This window comes from Lonchura striata, chromosome 2 (genome assembly GCF_050655825.1).
Source record: "Lonchura striata isolate lonStrDom1 chromosome 2, ASM5065582v1, whole genome shotgun sequence".
NCBI lineage: Eukaryota > Metazoa > Chordata > Aves > Passeriformes > Estrildidae > Lonchura > Lonchura striata.
In genome coordinates, this window is record NC_140704.1 from 124,817,798 (window position 1) to 124,839,519 (window position 21,722).

Consider the following 21,722-nt stretch of genomic DNA (forward strand, 5'->3'; position numbering starts at 1 on the left):
AATTTCCCAGAACAAAATTGCTTTTACTGTGGACTTACTAGCAAAATAAGGAGCCTTTTATTCAAGAATAACGTCTCCTTCTTGAAAGCAGATCAGTTCTTATTCTAGACCAGTGTCTACACAGCATGCATACCACTGTAGCCAATGAACTGTAGGAACTCACCTCTGAACTGCACTTTCTGTCGGTTTTCCCAATAAGCAAGACTTATTAGTGTCTGGGGGTGTGTATATGAGAGGGAGATAAGACAGTCTTTATCAAAAATGAAAAATCAAGTAATAAAATCTCAAGAAAACACAGTCTGCTTCAAAACCACTCGCTGCATCATGAAAAGCAGTAGAGGAAAACTGGAGCTCCTCACAACCTATTATTTAATGAGAATCTTAAGGAATGAACTCCAGTTTCCTATGGCTCTGCCTCATGGGTTTTACTGAACTACAGTGGCTAAGAAGACAAATGCTTCAGTTAACTTTTCTCACTGATGTCAAAGGTACATGCAGATTCTGAGGTATGTAACAGGACATGAACTCCTAACGTCACCTTTGCCATGCTCTAAGCACAAAGAGGTATGCAGTTAGCTTTTTTCTCTACCTGCCTTCTTTTTCTTAAACTTGTTGTAATTTAATTGTCTTTTGAGAGTTTTGCTCAGCTGAAACTGATTAGTGCATTCAAAAATTAGTGATGAGACACATGGACATGTGTACACAGAAGAAGTGGAACATATGAAAAACATAGATACCAACATTTCAGCTGGGGAGTAGTTGAGTAGAGGAATGGGTTGCTATGGAGCTTTGTTTATCACATGGAAGAGATGGAAGAGAATTTCCCTGACTGACCATAAGGGTAAGACTAGGCTGAGCAGCACAAGCATGGATGCCTATGCCATAGATGTCCAGGTTTCAGACAAAGTACATTCTGCTGGAGCTTTTAATAGAAAACTAGCCTTGAACTCATCACTGACTAGGACTACTGCTGTGGTTGCCATTCAGAAAACTTCTGCAGGTAGGCTGGGAGAAGGTGAGAAAACTTTTAAAAAAATCCTACATTTATATATCACCAAGACAGTGGGCAAGGAACTACATAAAATGGGTGAAAATTAGCACAGTAAATGAGCATTCAAAGTTTAACCTATTTTTGGTGGGTTGTAATTAAAATCATGTTGGCAAATACTGCCCAATCTCTTTCTTGGATAGCTTTCAAAAGAATTAGGAGGCCTTTGAATTACAAAAAAAAAAAAAAAAAAAAAAAAAAAAAAGGAAGCTGATAAAAGTTTTATTGGAAAGTCTTCACCCCAGCAGCAAAATGTGCAACAGTTAAGGCTGAATCTCAGAGCTATAGGATGAGATGAAGCCTGAGCAACACAATGCAGAGGGCAAAGCTACAGATGAAGTGTTATGAAACCTGAGAAAGAGAGAAGAGCTTGAAAAGGAAAAAAAGCTTTCTAATCTGATACCTGAAATATAGTGGGGCATTAATGAATGAGGGAAAGAGACTTCCTCCCATTATCAGGAATGATGAAGGAAAAACAATAAAGAGCTATAAAATACTATGGGAAGCAGCAGGACTAGCTGAAGTCTTGATTGCAGCCTGCTACCTTGCCAAGACTTGATGACAAAAATGCATTAGTCCCTGCCCCATGAAGGGTCCTGGCTCTCCAGGCACGGTTATTCTGCTGCGGGTTCAGCCCTCGGCAGGCCCTCAACATGTCAATAGCAAGGCTGGGTCGGCCAGGTCATCAGCCAGGTACAGTCCTTTGCTGTGTGTTGTGTGCCTGTGCCCTGCCCTGGCTTTTCCTGGAAGGGATGCTGTGGATGCACTCTTGAGCAGGAGAAGGTGGCGTATGTCTATGTGCATGGGAGGGGACAGTACATGGAAGCGCGTGTGTATGTGCGGTGTGTTTGTGTTTATGTGCAAGCCTGGACATTCCCTATCTGGGAGGACGGTGTGTGGGGAGCTCTGAGAGGAGCGCGCGTCCCATCCGTAGGGAGGTTAACGTGGATTCACCCGTGTGTGAGAGGGGAATCCCGTGCCCGGAGTATGCCCTTAGCGTGGGCTGTGTGTGTGCGTGTGCGCACATCCCCTTCCCGGGGGTCAGTGTGGGCTGTGTGTGTCCCTGCATGTGCAGGAGTGTGTGTCTGTGTGTGCGTGTGAGTGAGTGCGAGTGAGTGCGCGCACCCGCCCGTGGCAGTGGCGCGGTGTCTGCGCGTGGCTGCTGTCTGCGTGTGCGGCGGGCATCCCCAGCCCGGGCAGGGTGCGGGGGGATGTCCCCCTTTGTCTGGGGGCAGGGGGCGGGGGCAGCGCGGGTGCGCGCAGCCCCAGCGCGGGCCGCAGGCGCGGAGCGGGCGCGGGCGCGGCGCTCGGGAGCGCGGCCGGGCGGGGGCCGGGGGGCGCCCCGCGTGCCCCGGCCGGGAGCGGCCGTGCCCCCCCGCCCCGCCGCCGCCGCCGCCGCCGCGCACAGCCGCAGACACGGGCGGCCGCGCCGGCAGCCGGCGGCTCGCATGCAGCCGGGGATTACAGCGGGGCGAGGGCAGCGAGGGCTCGGCTCTTATCCCCCCTCGCCCCCCCCATCCTCCGCCCGACACCCCAGCCGCTCGCCGGGCGGCTGCTCCGCCGGCTTTTCATCTCCGGGGGTAGGAGGGAGATGCCTTTGCCGCGGTTTTTCCACCCCCAGCCCTCTCCGTGCAAGGAGAGGCGGTGATGTGGAGCCGGGAATGTAGAGGAAAACCCTCCCCGGGAAGGAGCGACCAAAACAAATCCCTCGCCGTGGCTTTGGCGGCCGCGCAGTGCCCGGGGAAGCCCGAGCAGCCCCTGCCAGCGCTGGGGAATCCCTCCTGCAGCCCCCGGCGGCGCCCCGAGCGCCCGCGGAGCAAGGTAAGCAGGAGGGCATCCCTCTTCCGCCGAGAGCTGCTTTTCGCTTTTATTTGTATTTATTTGAGAGCACGAGTCATCCCCGGCTGCCGCCCTGATGGGACTGTCAGGGGAGGCGAGAGCTGCCTGCTGTCCGGGAGCGCCCGGGCCGGCCGGGAGCGCGGCGCTCCCGCGGGGAGCCCCGGGGTGCCCCGGGCGCTGGGGAGCGCCCCTGGGGAGGGGGCATGATCGGCGGGGCGGGACGGACGCCGGGTGCTCTCCCCGGCTGCCTGGATCGGTCCGAGGCAGGATAATAGAACCCTCACCCTGGAGCGCTTTGGAAACCGTGGCTCGTATTTTTGTTCCTTCAGAGCTGCTAAAGGGAGGGAGGGAATGACATTTCGTAGTATTCTGCCTCCTGCCGTGGGTGAGCTCCACCGATAAAGGCTCGTCATTTGTTTCCGATGCTCTAATAGTGCTTGTGGAAACCTGATGATAGAAAACCTCAGCCTTCTCGGTAACTGTCGTTGGAATTAGCCCATCTACCCGGGGACTGAAAAATCTCCTCTACGGAAGAAAATACATGTAGCATTGTGGTAGTCTAAAATACACTGTCATATATGCTTTCTGTAGGTAGGTAGCATGTTGGCTCCTGAATTAAAAAACCAAAATGCCATTATAAATAGGCATGTTCATTGGCTACATGGCTTCTACAAACCATTCATTCAGTGTGTTTCTTCTATCAGAATTTCACTGCCTGGGTGAAGGTAGACCTTTGTTTATACCCGATGTATGTACTGTCCATATTTATAGCATGGTTTGGACTTTATTCAAGTTACATAATGATTAGGATACAATAGGCAGTTATATATGCAGCTTCTTGGGCATTTTAATCCAGTGCAGAAAAGACTGACTCTAGCAACAGTGCCACAATTGTCACTTTTTCAATGTTTGTGTAAGAAGGGAAGTGTCTATAGCATCAGGTGGAGATAACGTTCCTTAGCAAATACATAATCATCAGGACATTGCTATTAAAAGGACACCTAAGTGAAGGATTTCAGTGACCCTGTCCTGTAGCTCTGAGGAGAAGCCAGGATTGGTTTAGAAGAATAGAAGAGAGACTAGGCAGCCTTGGGAGGGGGAAAAGCCTGTCTGGTAATATTTTCCATTAAAAACACCTAGAGTTCAAGTTTGCTCAGCCGGTGAGTCTGTCCAACTTAGAGCAGAGCTAGCACCAAGCCTTAGAGGCTGGGCAAGGTCTGCAAAACGGAACATTCCACCAAGCCTGGGACACGATCCTCCAGGGAGTTTTAGTAGAAACTTTCAGGGGAGCAGGGTCAGTGAGTACATGCCACTTATGGGATTTGTTTGTTCTCTGATCAACAAGATGTGCTAGCAAAACTCTGGAGTCTTTCCCAGAGAGATAAGATGCAGTACAGAAAAAAAAAAAATAGTTTGTTTCTGGTTCTTAGCACCTCTGTCTATTCTGTTCAAACAACTGATAAATCTGATACAACTGATAAACTCTCACTTTGTTCAGCATTAGTGGAACTTGCAGCTGGCTTGTTGTAATTTTTTTTTCCAAGGAGTGCTTCTGCAGGCAGCTCATACAACAGCATTCAAATTTCTCTTGCCTCCTTTCTCAGCTGGATGATGTTGCTGGAGCTCAGCAGGTTGCCCTCACTCAGATGTATGCAGAAAGTAAAACATCTTCAGCTTGAGATGAGGGAGAGGTGCTGTTCAGAGCAGCATGCTTCAGCCTGAGCATTTCCATTTGCTTCACCATTTTGAAATGTCCCATTGCCTTAACAATGCCATATCACATATATTTATTCATACTCAGCTTTTTTTTTTTTTTCTAAGTGAAAGTTAATTGGCAAATTCTGGCTTGCCATTCAAAGCAAGGTGAGAGGTCAAGATTTGCAATAGCTTTCTTGCCAACAGTTGGGATTTTGCCAAAGTTTGCTACTGTCACTTTTAGCAAAACATCTTGATCTTATGTGACTTCCTTGAACTTCATGTAACCACATGTGCAGGTAAAATATATTCCATGGTGCTGCTGTATTTAAAGCTACCTGCTGAAGGATTATTTTTTCAGTCAGTGTTTTACTCCGTCTGTCATGATATAAACAGCACATTGGGGAAGGTTTGTCTGGTCTCAGCTCAGAGGAGGAATGCAAGCTGAGATATCTGGTGAAGGGAGCAGTGACTGGAAGTATGTCAGTGCAGTGGGATTCCACTGCAGACCCTCCTGAAGGTGTCTGTTTTACCAGAGTACTGGTAGAACAGTACTCTGCTGTTCTCCACAGGAAGAGATGGAAGCCAGAGAGGGAAGCACTTAAAGTTGGACACCACTTCAGTTTCATCAGAGTAGACATACATGCAGTGTAAAAATGAATCTTTGGATGTTTTCAGGGGTCAATTCTAATAATTCGTCATGTTATTGCATAATGTCTTCTGACCCAGCAATGCTCACAGCTCTTGGAATTAAGCAATGATTGCCTCTGAAAGGACTATACATGTTTGTCTAATATTGCTACAGTAAGTTTTTATCATCTTTAGGAATTAGAGTTTTTTACCTAAGAAGTGTCTGAAAATTATAAACATAAATATAAAATAAATATAAAATAAACATTGATATTAAGCAAGACTATAAAATAAACATTATAATGGATGCATGATAAAAAACAGGCTGTAGTTTACTTTGTTCTGTTTCTAGTCATAGGATATGACCACCCCAAGAGAAAATACTTTTGATTTCCCATCTGTAGTGGGCATCTTTTTGTTGTGATTATTGCTGGAGAAGTGGAACTGGGTATTTGTTTTCTTGTATTTTATAATTAATCATTGAAATAGGTTATTTTAACTCACATTTTAGTAGGGAGAAATGTGTGTTTACTTTGTAACAGGAATATTAACTTCAAGCCAAAATAAATTTGCCAATATTAAATTGCAGAGATCTTCTAAGATGTGCAACAGTGTTATATGGAATAATGTGCAAAGAAATTGATTAGGACATTACAGAGTAGATGTTATCCTAAATGTATATTTTTGTGCAATCTCGTAGCTTCATATGTTTTTTAATCCATAATTCTCTGGCTATATGGAAAAGATATGGAAAGAATTTCATTATTTTAAATTTTTTCTTCACTATTATACAATCAGAGGTATCATATTGCATGCTATTACATATACATTGCTCAGTCATGCTCAAATAAAGTCTCAGTAAAATGCATATATATGGATAAATTAAAAAAAAAAAAAAGTTATCAGAGAAGCTTAACAACTCAAGTGTTTATTGAACAGAACTTGGAGGTTTCTTATCTTGGTTACCGTACAAAGTTAGTCCCAGTATAGCTTCCCAGACCACTACATACCATAAAAGCCTCAGGAGGGCATGCATCAGTAAAGATACTTAAAATCTATTTGGCTTAAACCTGCTTGTATTCTTCATAAAAATCTGGAAGGACAGCAATGGCTATTTTGCGTTTTGTCCATCCCGGTGCTTGCTACAGCATCTGCAGAAATTTCAGCGCAAGTCACGCATTGGCATCTTCCTAAGTTTTTACTTGTTTGCTGTGCAAATTTCTTAAAGATGAGTGTCTTAAACTCCTTTTTTTCATCAACATGAAAGTATGATGATGGTAACTACATAATCAGAAAACAAAGAATATTATTTTGAACACACTTTGTTGTGAATTATGGTATGAATTATAGGGAAACAATAAAAGTCTCAGGCCACTGAAATCAGTGGGGGTTTTAATTTTTTTGTTCCTAATGCAGGAAATCTATATTTAGCCATAATGATAGATCAGCTGTGACTTAGGTGTCCGGATTCTGTACATCCCTATTCCTTCTCTGGATAACTATAAAGAGTTGTCAGTAGCATCACTGCTGGCACCAGTAAGAGAGTCAGAACAACAATCTATTAGCTAATAAATAATATATGTAATGCTGGCATAATGCAGCTCTGAGCATTTAGGAGTAGGCTGTGATAAACAGCAGCAGAACTCTTTACAAGGAACAGTGGCAATTGACCAATTTACCCCTCACAGCACCATGACAGAGGAGCACAGTGCACTGTAAAATTGTGTGAGGGCATTTATAGTCCGAGCCAAGGCAGAGGGGCTGAACAGCTCTCTTACCACAGCACTGGCACGTGATGCATAAGCCCCTAGGTTTTTTTGTTACCTCTAGGTAAGTGCTTCTTACTAGGAAATCTTGCTATTGAAAGGTGCTCTTCTTGCTGCCATCATACTCAGGTACTAGCTTGTTAGGAAATAAATGTCAGCCCTGTAGGTAAAACCACATTATGAGGAAATGAATGCAAAGCTGTGCTGATAATTAACTGAACAAAGCTCTTGAACGTAATCTTCTTTGATGACACTGGAGATGAGCTTCTCCCCTGACTGCCTAACAAGTTAAGAAATAGAAGTCAGTTATGGCAGTACAGTCCCCAAATACAGAATAAATTTACCTCAGAGCATTAATAAGGCAGTTCATAAAGTAATATTTTGCAGTACATAATCAAAGTTAACTTCTAGAAAATTAGCTGTATTTTCAAAATATATATAGAGATAAAAATCACAATCAAATGCAAGAACTCAAAATTAAGTGATAATGTTTTTTTTTATGGATTTTTCAGTTTTTTTCATTTGCCCTCTTAAGGTATGAGGATTTGGTTACCTACAAGGTTGTTGACCTCATCTCAGGTGGATATACTCTCAAACGGCAGAGTAATCCTGCTATAATTTATAGCCATTCATTCAGTGTAAACTTGCATATACCATAGACATTCTGAGACAGTTTGAGCAGAAAGTGCTGGCAAACTGCAGAAGCTAGAAGAATCCCACTAATGTATTTAAGCAGACTCAAAACACTGAATAGGCTTAATTAGCCTTGAAATCACACAACTGTGAATGACAGTATTGAACGTGCTTTTCTAGTGGTAGGTGAGATTAACAGCACAGAGTCGCTCTACCTTGACAGGAGTGCTGTCTAGAAGGTCTTGCCTTCTGGAATATTTCCTCTTATGATTTCTTCATTCTTCTTATTGTTGACATTGAGCAAACCTCTTAACTGGGTAAGCTTTATACTCAAATTTATTCTCCTGCCTGGCTACTGATAGTCACTTTGGTCTCTATTTAAGCATGCTATTAAAGTAGCATTAGCAGTGCTGTGTATCTTCTGCACCTTTTGAACTGAAGAAGGGATGAGAATGTTTATCTGCTTCAACATGTTTATAGATAACCTAGGTAGAAGCAAAAATACCTCGATTTTGCTCAGTAACCTTGTGGTTAGGGTACTGATGGAGAAAAATTGAGATTTTTAGGCTTTTCATTTATTAACATGATGTAAAGAAACATTTCACTTCTTGTAATCCAAGATTACCCTCACCAGAGGACTGGTCGCACCTTTCAGTTACAGACTCATTCGTGTCTTGTTGTCTTTCAAGCTCAGGCTGCCTCATTCTTGCTCAGTAGGAATGGGGTTGGTCTCCATCTCAGCAGCTGTTGTGGGGATTACTGATAGCAGCAGGAATCTGGAAGATATAAACCACAGGTTTGAATCACCAGGGATGAACGTAGTCCTTCAGTGAATGTTTAATGACCAAGCAATGACATCAAGGTGGAACCAAGGCCACTACCTCAATGTGTATTTGGAGAGAGTAGATCTTGATCAATTCTTTTGAAGGACTATTTTACATATCTCTTGTAAAAGGAAGTTTCCAGGCTTAGAATATGTGGGTGGGTTATGTCCCTTTTGATCCTGATTATGCATTGGGCCTGGATGGGAGTTAAAAGCATCTTCTTCCTGACTGTGAAGTATTGTGTTGATCCTGCCTTAGAGGTTCCCACACCCTTCTTTGAACTTGGGACCTGTGTGTTTAATATTAGAAACCCTGAACTAATGGCTCTGATGAAGCATATTTTTTAAGAGGATGCTGTGGCTTTTAAAAATACATTTTGGCTTGATAGAAGTAAATAAATTAATTTATAGTGGCAGTTTTATAAAAGTATTCCTTTTAGCCTGTCTTGATTTCAGAATTATAGTAACAGTAGCATAGGATTGTGCATGATAGTGAGTCCTCACTTTTTTTCTATTGTCAGGTCAATTTGAGGGTCAAAAAATATCAATACTCTTGGTATCAGTTAAGACTAAAAGTCAGTGTAGATTCTTCTCTGCAGTGTTAAACTGGACTTCCTAAGGACAGCTTCCCCTTACTGACCCCCAGACCAACTGTATCTTTGTGTGTTATGTGGAACCATACTGATAAGGTCTTAGATAAGGTCAGGAAGCAAAATTTTCTGTTTTCTGGGTGACTGCTTTTCACAGATAGGCAAATAAGATGCTGGGTTGACCTAGGCTCTGCACAGCATTTTGGAGTAGTAGTTTGGGATGTTTTTCCAAGGCATCCTATAGTTGAAGACATCAAAATGTTGAAGGGTTGGATTCCTCAGATAAAGATTAGATGGAAATTTCTCTTAATTTTTAATGATAAAAGCCTTCTGCAAGTAAAGACTTGCTGATGCTGTGACCTCGGGGACATTTCCAGCTATGTATGTACAAAGGCACTTGTCAAAAATTGAGTCTCCCAAAAACCAAGGCCTTGATTCATTCCTTTGTTCCACCTTTGGGACTTCTGTAAAGCATCAACAATAGGAGTTTGAAATAGGCTCCTAATTGATTGAGGCAGATGTCTCTTGAGTAAATCTGCTCCTTTCAACCTGTATTCTTTGGCCAAGTCTCTTACTATCTGTGGTCCAGGTAGGTTTAGGCCTACCATTTACCTTGACTGAATCAGGAAACAATCCTTTTAGAAATGGTTGAAAATGAAATTTTTGACAGAAGCAGCAATTGAACATAAATGTTTTAATTTCTGAAGTCACTTAGGAATGCAACTGCGCTTTTCTTAATTGTAGATTTGGGATGGTGGCATTGCATGTTTTTTCTTTATTAGAAAACTCAACAGAATACCAGGATTCTGACCAAAATGCAACATCCAAAATTTTGGGCGCAATTTCATTTAAAGAGGGATAAAATCTTGACTCTTCTGTATGATGTGCCTCATTGCTTCAGACATCATTCTCTGTGTATATAGGATAATATTATATGTTGTGTAATATTTCCCTGCCTAGAAACCTAGAATCATCATTCATTACTACACTGTGCAAGCTTTTCTTCAGAAGAACAAAAAGACATCTGTGAAGTTCTTAGCTGCTTTCAGCTACTTGGCAGCACTGTTATTGGTAGGGAGCAGTGGAAGATTGAAGGGTTAGAGAAGCTAACATATTTAGAATAACCCTAAAACGAATTGCTTTAGGACAACTGGTTACATTAGTGCCTCCTCAAAGAACAAATTATGTGTTGACAATCTCCTCCATCATCTAAATGCACTGCAATGCAATTAGAAGAGAAAATCAAGTTGTGGACAGATAAATTGCAATTCAAAGCTCTAATTTATTAATATTAATGTATTTGCTATTATTAGTGTATCCTGCATATGTAACATCTGTAGGCTCTCAAAGAATTGTATGGAAGCACCAATCAAACCTGTGGATCCAGAGTGCTAGTTGGGATATAAATATGTAGTCTGATTTAGACCTGACATGAGGACCTTACATAATCACATTTCTGTAATATCAGGCTGTTTGACATTAAAGAAAATGATCTGCTATTCGGCCTTGTACTTCTCTGACAGCTCATCTCCTCAGAAGTTTCCAGGGAAGGCTAAATAAGCAATGAAAGACAGTATCTTTGGCAAGAGCAGTAACAGCCCTTAGCAACCAATTGTAAACATGAACAGTAAAGTGTAGACCAAGAACTACATCCTAAATGAGAGATGTTTCAACCTGCAATGGAAATGCAAAAGTTTTTGTAAGCTGAGCAGGAGTGCATCAAGATAGTTTGTAAGGATCATATAGCCACACTTGTAACAAGCACCAACAGCAGAGCTGCTAGTAAGGAAAGACAGAATCTGAGCTGATCTGAAATAAAGCGGTGGGGATCTTGATTCAGCACTGGATGGGCTACAAAGCCAAGTTCAGTGCTCTCTTGAGACCTCAGTGCAGGCTGAGTGGGTGCTACAATCCCTGTGTTCAGATACAGACTTGTGAAGAGGTACTACTCAAAAAGACCACTTGAGCCCTAAATTCCATGAGACTTGAGGTACAATTACTCTGAATGCTCACAAGATTATTTAGCTTTTTGTAAAGCAGGCTGCATTACCTGTAGTGTGTCTAGAGCCCACCCACGTGGCTTTACCTTGCATAAGAGATTCAGTAAGCGATTACAAGTGCTACTGGGGTAGAAAACTCAGATAAGCCAAAACTGCCAGGCTTATGTGACTACAAGACTTTAAAAACATTTTATCAGTTCTACTTACCCTCTTTTTCTGTCTTCTGCCACCTTACCTATTTCTGTCTGGGTTTTCTTATCCAAGGCTTCTAAGGAATATATAGAGTCTCAGAGTCTGCTGCTCCTTGATGAAGTTCAGCTCATCCATCTAAAAGACACCTCTGTGCTCAAGATGGTGAGAACAGCGACTTAGCAGACAGACTGATTTAGTGAATCTGAAAAGTTCGTCTATAAAAGGCCTCATCTTTTTTGAGTTTTTCCTGCAGATCTCCAAGACTTTGTGCAGCCAAAATTTAAATTTTCACATACCAGAAATAAATAACCTGTGAGGTCTCTTATGAAGTACAAATAATTATCATTTTAGACCAGTTAGCCATTGCCCCAAGAGCTGATTTTCCAGGATTTACTCTCAAAGCAAGATCTTACTTTTCATGGTCCAACCCATCTATAGCTGTTAACAGAGCAGTCAAAGCAACAAGTGGAATTTGGTCTTAGTTCGTGGAAAGACCCAGCTCTCCAGTAACAACTCTGCTCATGATTGTAGTCTGGCAAGAGCCAGCCATTGCTCACAGAGAAGCTGTGTTACTGGGGAGACAGGCTAAGGTCCATCTTTGCCCCCTCAGACCACATTGCTTCAAGTGGTTTCAGCCACTGAAGCCCCTGAGGACTTGTGCCAAGAGCTGTCGCCAGCAATTTGGATAATCAAAGCTCAGCTGCTTCTCTCCTGTGCACACATGCATGTGTTCCTGCATATAGATATGAATCTGAGACATACAAAGGATGCTCAGAAATACTTTGACATGTTTCCTGACACTTCCCGCGTTCAGCTTGCCAGTCCTTAACTATATGAGATGTGACTTCTCTGAAGGTGGGAAATGGAAATAACGAACAACTCATTTGAGCAGGATGCTTTTATGCAGAGTTTTAGCTATCACATCAGCCATCTTTTTAAAAACTGAAATTAAGGGAAAATTCTAGTAAGAGATCCCACAGCACACCATTAAGAAGCTGAAGATCTTCATATTTTGAAACAAAGAGCAGACATTTGAGAGCTAAGATGTGGCAGCAGAGAGATTACAGCAAAGCAGGCACTGAAAGAGAAGAAGCATCATACAAACAAAATGTGTTTGCTCAGTAAAAATGTATTGCTTTTGTCACAACCAACTTGATTAATCTTTTCTTGGCTAATTTGCTGGATCCCAGGTTGTAGGCTTTAGGAGTCAGATGCTGAGGTGAGCACAGGCTTTCTAAGTTTTGTTTTAAATCACAGAGTATCTCCAGTTTTCCAGCTAGAAGGGATCATAACGATCTTTGAGCTCAAGTCCCTGCTCCTCACAGGATTACCTAAAACTAAAAAATAAAACATATGCTCCTTGAACTCTGAAAGACTTGGTGTTATGACCCCTTCCCTGGGGAGTCTGTTCCAGTGCCCAACTATCCTCTGGGTGAAGAACTTTTTCCTAATGTCTGCTCTGATTTCCCCTGGCCTTACACCTACAAAACCTAAAACTAGTTTTTCTAGAAAGTGTTTCATATCTGCAATAAATGCAGCCTGAAATTCTTAATCCTTAAGTCAGTGTTAACAGCTAAACTAGCAAATGCCAGATCTTTCTTGATTTTGGTGAGCATCTTTGCTCATGAGGAAAACCAGCACATAGATCTTAGACTCTTCAGACCTGAAAATAAATACTTTGAATGGGATCACCCATTTAATAATTTGTTTAATGCTTAATAATTTCATAATCTCTCCTTTTTAATCCAGAGCTTTCTTGAACTTTAAAAACAATAATTAAATATCAGTACATCTAGAACCAGATTATGTTTTAAAATGCTGAAGACACTTCCAGCAAATTGTGAAAAACTCATCCATTTGTTTTCACAGCACAGAAATTAATAAAATGTTTTATTGAAAACAATTTGACAAATTTTGACAAAAATACATCTCCTGACAAAAATGTTAGAAGTTTGTCCTTTAAAAGTCAGAAGAAAGCAAAATTGTGCACTTTTCCTGGGGTCCTTACAATACAACCTCTTCTTAGGTGCCACATACTGTTTTTCCTCACTGTTTTAAATGCAGGACATGCTCCAACAGTGAGGTGTACTTATGTATTGTAGCTTCTCCATCTTCTTTGGTGAAATTTGTATGACAAAGATTAGGAGAGAGGTTTATGACTAAGGCATGCAAGAGTGGCTGGTATGTGAATCCTTTTGGAAGAGAGGTCTTGTACATAGAGTCCATGGAAGGGGCTGGCACTGCTCAGCATGGCAGCCTCCCTGTGTGCAGTTAAACTCACCTGCACTCCAAAGCAGATGGCTGTGAACAAACCACTTATTAGGAGCAGACCTTGAAGCATGTGAACTCTCCAGCCATCCTTGCAAATGACTTGGAGAGTCCAAACTGTGCCATGGCAGGCGATGCTCCGGCAAGGTGACAGCACAGATAGCTGGGTTCCTCAGCCCGAGGGTTTCATCTGGTCATGCAGGCATGCCCATCAAAAGGACTGAAAATTCTAAGGACTCTGTAAAAAGCAGCTATCTCAATGTGAGCAGCCAAAATTGCTGGATACCTCAGGCATCTATGACCTTCATTTCTACAGTATAAAGCAATGGTAATAATGGCCTCCTACTGAACGGGAGACTGGGATACCCTGGAAGCACTTGGGTGGGACAGGGAGAGCTCCCTGAGGGAAATTCAGCACTTTGTGTGTAATGTAGGCCTTGCAGCAGGAAATGCTGAATAACATCAGAGGCCAAATACTGAATGAGAAAGATGAAAAGAAATGCTAAATAATTACCCGTTCATGTAAGGGATTGATGTGAGAGTCACACCGTTAAAAGCTGCATGTCTGTGGTGCCGGGGAGAGCACTTAACCTTCCTTCTGGCTTTCCATAGCTTTTTGAGTTGTAGTCTTTGAAGTTTTCATTTTTATTTAATGCAAAAAAAATGGCTTTGATTTGAAGAGTTTTATGTAATGTTACAGGTATTTTGCTACAAAGTAATTTTATTATTGCACAGGAAAAATGCAGGGTTTATCTAGATTTGCTTTTATATATGGGTGTAGAATTTGTGGTTTTCTCTATCAATTGCTAAGCATCCTGGTGAGCACCAGGCTGGCTTTGCATGCCTCCCAAATGATAGTTACATTTATTATTAGCCCATGGTGGACAAGGTGCATGGTGGAATTGCACACAGCCTAAAGGTTAAGGCAATAAGCCAAGCTGAAAAATATTTTAAGCCTTCTTAGGAAAAAAATTTCTTCTGAGTTAGTTACAGTAGCTAAAGTGCTGAAAGGTAATTTAATGGATTGTAAAGGTAACTTCACTCATATAATTTTGTTATGATGGAAGATCTGGTGATATTGTATTAAATTGATAATGTGGATTTTCAAGTTAGAAATGTTATATAGTAACATAATGTCAATTTCCTTTTTCGACAAGGTAACTCACCTAGTTGATGGGGGAAGGCAGTGGGTGTTACCTTTTTTGGATTTCAGTAAGGTTTTTGGTACCGCCTCTCACAGGATCCTTCTGGATAAATGTCCAGCCCACAGCTGGATAAACACATCATGGGATGGGTGAGCAGCTGGCTCATGAGCCAGGCACACAAAGGGTTACAGTGAATGGGAAGACATCAGGCTGACCTGTCTGTGGTGGGGTTCTGCAGGGCTCCATCCTCAGTCCTGTGCTCTTCAACATCTTATAAATTACCTGGATGTAGGACTGGAAGGGATATCACATTCGCTGAGAATACAAAACTGGGAGGAGCTGTTGTTTCCCTTGAAGGCCCTGCAGAGAGAGCTTGACAAACCAGAGGGCTGGGCAATCACCAACTGTATGAAGTGTAACAAGGAGTAATGCCCAGATTCTGCATCTGGGATGGGGCAACCCTGGATGGATGTGCAGACTGGGAAATGAGAGGCTGGAAACCAGTGGCAGAGAAAGGGTCCTGAGGGTCCTGTTTGATGGCAAGTTGAACATGAGGCAGCAGTGCCCTGGCAGCCAGGAGAACCAAGCATGTCCTGGGGGGCATCAGGCACAGCATGGCCAGCCAGGCAAGGGAGGGATTGTCCCACTCTGCTCTGCACTGGGGCAGCCCCATCTCGAGTGCTGGGGGCAGTTTCGGGTGTCACAATACAATAATAAAAAGCTACTCCAGAGTGCCCAAAGGACGACTATGAAGATGGCAAGGGGACCCTGTGATTCTGAAAGTAGAGGCTGTTGGATATGTTTTTGTTAAAGGCACAGGTAAAACAAGGGTTTTTATACAAGGTTTGGGGAAAATCTGCACAGAAGATATTTTTAAAAAATTATCATCAGAGAACTACAGAAGGTAGGAAGAACAAAAGGTGGGAAGAAAAGCAATTATGAAGGAAACTAAAATTATTTATTTATCTATTTTAAAGTTATACATCCTCCTTCTTCAATGTATATTTCAATGACAAGAACTTTGTAAAAAAGGCAAAAAATCACCCTCATGGTTCAAGATTCTTCACTTGGGGAAATGGGCTTTTTTATCTTTTCAGAATGCTGCATGTTGTGAATGGTGGTTCATCCCTTGGAACATGCATATATACATAGCAGGTTCTCAACACTAAACTTTATAGTGTTTCACTGCTCACTTCAGTGTGGCCACCAGGATTTTTAAAGTTTTTTAGAAAAGCCACAGTTCCTCAAGTAGGAAAATGCAACCAATAATTTTACTGAAAAATCAAGGAATGTTTTATCAGCTTTATACTACTCATGGTGACACTAGAGTATTTGCATTGTTTAAAATATATGTCTGGTAACTACACTGCAGAAATGTTAAATCAATGCATAGTCTTGTTAATCTGTTGTTTTTGCAGTCAGAAAAATAAATAAGGATATGGTTAATTTAATATTAGTCAGATGAGATGCTTGATCTCTATTGTGTTTTTACTTGATGTTGCTAATATTAGGGTACACATTTTCATTTTAAAAACATAAAAATAAATCCCTGAGATACAATAGTGAATAAACTATTGAACCTATCTAGGAAATTCATGAAGACTTGACTGATTTCATGAAGGGTAACAGAACCTCTATATGGATTTCTTAAATTCTTGTGTTTTCTTAAGTAAGATAGCCTTTTAAGGAGAAATAACTTTGTGCATTAAAATATAAAATGATTTTTTTTAAAAAATAGAGTTTGCAAATATTTCCTCTCTAAAGAAATAGCCTCTAATAACTATTTATTCTTTGTCTAGATGTCTGTATGTCAGAAGACTGACAAATGCATAACAGATCACTAGCAAATGCTTAAGTGACATCTTGCAAGGATTGGAGTCCCCCACTTCTCAGAAGTCACACCATCACCCCCTTACATATAAGGCAATGAAGAGAAGGGTAAAACCAGAGGAAAAAATCAGCCTAAAGTCAAGAAGAAAAAAAAACAAAATGCAAACACAAAAGAAAGGGATATATATTATGTGAATCTACTGATGACAGGCTTTGATTTTGATAGGATATTTATCTTTGAAATTATAATTTTTGTGAATGAAGGTAAATGTTACAGGCTTAAACCCTTACGTAATTAGGCACAGAAGCACTATGGGTTGCACTGGGAGATGAAGAGGGATCTTCACAATGCAGTGCTGGAGGCAGGATGGGAAGATGAAGAATATTTTGACCATTATAGTTTTGAAGTTCAGCTTGACAGTGAAATAGGTAACTAAAATTATGGTGTTCTAGGCTGTTGCAATAATTATTCTATGCACAAAACAAAACAAAAAAGTAAATCTTTAGATGTAAGTATTTTTCTCATAAGTAATTTTCCTCTTTTCTGATGTTTTTGGACATGATAGTCTGTTATACTTTGACTGTAGTTAACTGAGTCTTATTTTATCTATTGGTGGAGGAACTTAAAATTTAGCTATAATGAAATTTAGCAATTTTGATTTTATACCAGCAACATAGTCAATACTGTCATGGGTATGTCAGATGACACACTGGAATTATTCTTTGTTTTTCCTGATACATCTAGTAAAGGACTATTCTAGATCCTCACTGCTCCAGTGAGGAGCTGGTCTATGTGACCTTCTAATTCTCTTTCAGGTTCTTGCCTTTTCTCATGATGAGTTTGCACCCATTGGTTCTTGTGCCAACTGGTACTTCGGTACAAATAGTTCAAACCCTCCCAGGTGTTTACTCCTGATATATTTATGAGTAAAAATCCCTCTCAGCACAACTTTCATGCTTTACTCTGCAAAGAGGATCAAATTCTTGTACACTTCATTTTTTTTATTTGCTGGACTTACTTCAAGCAAAACAAAACAAGCAAATAAAAAAATCCCCGAGATTACTGAATTGTTGATTTGCTGATAACAGGAGGAGGAGATGTCAACTCTGGGAAATTACTGGGGAGGAGTTTCCATCTTTGGAACAGAAGCCTTGTCTAAGCATTCTTTGGGCCGTGATACTAACGTAGGTTAATATTTAAGCACTGTGTCTGACAATTGGCAGCAGTAGAGGTGGTGGGTGGGTTTCCTTCCTGATTGATACTGGCGTTCTACATTTAGTGACAGGCAGCTGCACTTCAGAGTTCACTGAAGCACTGGGCACAGTGAGTGAGGATGGACTTGGGGATTATTGAAACTGAGGCTGCTGATGGCTGTCATGCAGTCATGTCTGCAGCAATATAACAGGTGAACAGTGGGGCAGAGAAGAGCCTTTCAGAGGATCCAGAGAACAGTATGCACAGCCCTTACCTATATAACATGTATTACTGGTCAGTTGGCCACAAAAAGCCTTAGGATTCTTTTGACCTGCTTGTAAAGACATAAGTACTGTGTGGTGCTAAAAAATATGACTTTACAGGATGGCAGTTGAATTGTTTGGTGAATAACATTTACCCATTAAATAATACAGCAAACTAAAATTTGAATTGGGACAAGGAGGGAAGCAGTTTGGTTTGGAGATTTTGATATGCTGTGATTGTTTTATTCAGTTTCAGTATCACCCAAATTTGAATTTTTCAATAAAAGGTAGACTAGCCTCTAGCTTTACTTATAGATATTCTTATAATATTTCCATTTGCACACTACACACATTAAAATATAAGTAATCAGATTAAACTAACACAGCTGCATCAGAAACCGATTCTTAAAAAAAAAAAAGAATAAAACTTAAGTCCTTTGTACAAATTGTAACAGTTGATTTTCACAAATACAGAAATTCCAATGAGTTTTTCCTTTTTTTAAACATAGTGATCTTAGCTGTTCCAGCTGTTCCAGTGCTTCTGGATATTACCACAAAGAGTATCACTATAAAGAGGGCAAATTGCAATCATTAAATGTTTATCTGCATATGAAAGTATGGAGAGAGAGAGAGAGAGAAAGACAGAGAGAGAGCAAGAGAGAGATTGGAGGATGCATTGTACATGGCAGTATTCTAATTTTTTGTCTTTTTTAGCTTTGGGAATGGAGCTGTCTGTCTGAAGAGGATTCTGCCCAAATAGCCGTAGTCTCGAAGCTCATTTTCCTACAGACTCTGGTGTTACATCTTCATCTTTTTCAGAATGGCTGAGAAAGCTCCACCAGGGATCACCAAAAAGTCTTCAAGGTCCACCCTTTCTCTCCCCCCAGAACCAGTGGAGATCATTAGGAGCAAAGCCTGCTCACGGAGAGTTAAAATAAATGTTGGTGGGCTCAACCATGAAGTGCTCTGGAGGACTTTGGACAGACTTCCAAGGACACGATTAGGAAAGCTCAGAGACTGCAATACCCACGAATCTCTGCTAGAAGTATGTGATGACTATAATCTGAATGAAAATGAGTATTTTTTTGATCGACACCCAGGGGCTTTCACTTCCATTTTGAATTTCTACAGGACAGGGAAACTACATATGATGGAAGAAATGTGTGCTCTCTCTTTTGGCCAGGAGCTTGATTACTGGGGGATTGATGAAATATATTTAGAATCTTGCTGCCAGGCAAGATACCATCAGAAGAAAGAGCAAATGAATGAGGAACTGAGGAGAGAGGCAGAGACATTGCGAGAGAGAGAAGGGGAAGAGTTTGATAATACCTGCTGCCCAGAGAAAAGGAAGAAGCTTTGGGACTTGCTTGAGAAACCCAACTCATCTGTTGCAGCAAAGGTAGGAAAAGCAATAGGCTTAATACAAAGATAGTAGAAAATGGTTTCATGACCCATGTATCTGACTTGTAGGAATCAACAACATCCACTAAAATATTTAGAGAAAAGAAGAATCTAAAAATCTGCATATCATTAAGTGAAAACATCCAAATGTGTCCTAAACTCCATTGAAATCAGCAGAAGGAACCCTGCTGAATTCAGTTGTTTTTAGGCAACTACTGTATTGTATTGTACTTTGCTTTTGTGTATTTGATGAGAAACATCTGTGTGATTCTTAATGCACTCCATATGAAACACTTCAATGAAAATACAGACAGAATACATTATCTACTTGTTTTTTTTATAAAAAGCATTTGGTTATGACAAACATCCATTTCAGTATTGCTTGTCCTGTTACAGGCACTGCAGATGTAGTGTGTCAGTGTTTGGTAGGTTGTTCTGGATAAGCTGTCAAAGAGTCATCAGCTGGTCTGGAGTGGTTTTACTACTGCATGTTTTCTCATACTACATTTTTGCAATCAAGAATTAGAGTGTTTTGTATAAAAATACTGAAATATTAATGCATGCATATATTTATGTGTATACAGGTATATGTATATAAACAAGTATATATTCTATGCATGTAGACACACACAACTATGTGTAAAGTTTATATATATTTATTCAGAAGTGAGAACAAATTCAGATGAATCCTGCGTCCAGTTCTGCTGTCTTCAAACAGGGAAGTTGGCTGAAGTCCCACTGATACAATGGAGAAGTTTACCCTGATTGTGGAAATAGAATTGCACATACAGATGTTGGTACTGGTATTTAAAAGAAAGATTTACTTGCATCTTGAGGAACTTAGTTGTTCTGTTTGTGGCGTGGAACACTAACTAATTTTGGAAGCTCATCGCCAGTTTGAATGACTCAAAATGAAAATGTTTGATGTTTAGATGTTCATGTTAAATTTAATTGTGCTTTATTTTCTTCTGTTGTTCTTTGTTATTGGATGCAATGCTCTTGGACCAAGGTAAGTATTAAAATATGATGGTGCAATGGACAAAAAAATTAGAATTTGGGCAAAGATTTTTCTTGCAATAGTAACTCTTACTATAGAGGTACAAGGCACTTTTTTTTTTTTTTTAATTTTCATTTTTCGTTGTGAGCTACCTAACTTTTCAAGCAAGGAACTTACTTTGTTAAAAAAAAAATGTTGTGGCACAATTTAAGGTTTGTAAGTGGAATAAAAGCTTATAGGAGGAAATGAGAGTATTCAGAATATTTTAGAAAACTACATGAATAAATTTTCTGCTTCCAAGATACATATTCTGGGCCATATGTTCCTCTCCAGGAGAAAGAGCAGAGGGGAAGCAGATGGGCATAAATTTTGCCAAAAAGGGTTCAGGGAGGCCGTGTTACGCACTGTGATCCCCTGGTAAAAGCCCCATCAGCCCTCACCAGCACTTCTGCAACACAGCTCCTGCACTGCCTGCAGGACTCAGGGACCAGCTTCTCGGTCCTGCACGCCTCGAAACGTCACCAGTGCGCTCTCTAACAGACCTCTCCTCCTGGATACGGGCAGGAGGAAATCCTGTCAGAGCCACGCTGCTGAAACACACTGCACATGACCTGGGAGAGCACCTGGCAGTGGGCACTGCCTCAGAGACATCCAGCAGGCAGATATGTTTGTGAAATATTTTGTCTTTTATATACAGAAATGAAGGCAGTTGTCTCTAAGGCTTGAGACATATAATTAATTAGTGTTTGCCTAAGACTAGGTAGGAGTCAACGCAGTAAGATGAAGCAGATTAATAAAAAGTAATACAAAAGTAATAATACAAAAGTAATATACTGATTTTTAAATTCTTTGCCTATGACTCGTTTACATTCATTTGCATGTTGAATAAATGCAGAAATATAGGATGGTTAAACTTGAATGAGTGCTTGCCATTCATCAAATTGTTCTTATGACTTACACATCTCCCCATCATGAATTTGCTTAAAAGAGATTAAGCTGACCCTGAGCTTTTAAGAACATCCCCTTTTGGTCACTGCAAGCAGATTTCTCCTCAGATTTTGCATATGAATATGGCTGTTTCTTCAATTTACAAAGGTGTCTAAATAATTTTTTTTTTTATCTTTTTATTTCCTTTTCCCCTCTTGCCCTAATTTGATTCAATATTATAGATCTTGCTTGCTACAGGTAGTTTCACATTGCACTTGTATATATGTTGTAATGATTCTCATTATTTCAATTGCCTTTTGTCTAAGTTAATGCTATTTGATGTGGTCTCTGTGGTTCTGATAGCTAGAAGTCACCATAATACATGCACTCAGTTTCTCTGTCTTGTCACCTTCAGTCTGTAAATACATATATATATATATATGTATATATATACATAGCCAAAATTATAGTCAGATATAC

The 21,722-nt window shown here is 40.7% G+C and overlaps 1 protein-coding gene across 1 annotated transcript in view; it reads left to right on the forward strand.

The window, feature by feature from the left end:
- The first annotated feature begins 2,458 nt into the window (after positions 1–2,458).
- Positions 2,459–21,722, forward strand: part of KCNB2 (potassium voltage-gated channel subfamily B member 2) — a 181,606-nt gene continuing 162,342 nt past the window's right edge. The window contains exons 1-2 of the mRNA XM_021530604.4: positions 2,459–2,869; positions 18,632–19,316. Coding sequence (XP_021386279.1) covers positions 18,738–19,316 — 579 coding nt within the window. The 5' untranslated portion in view covers positions 2,459–2,869; positions 18,632–18,737. The remainder of the gene's footprint in view (positions 2,870–18,631; positions 19,317–21,722) is intronic.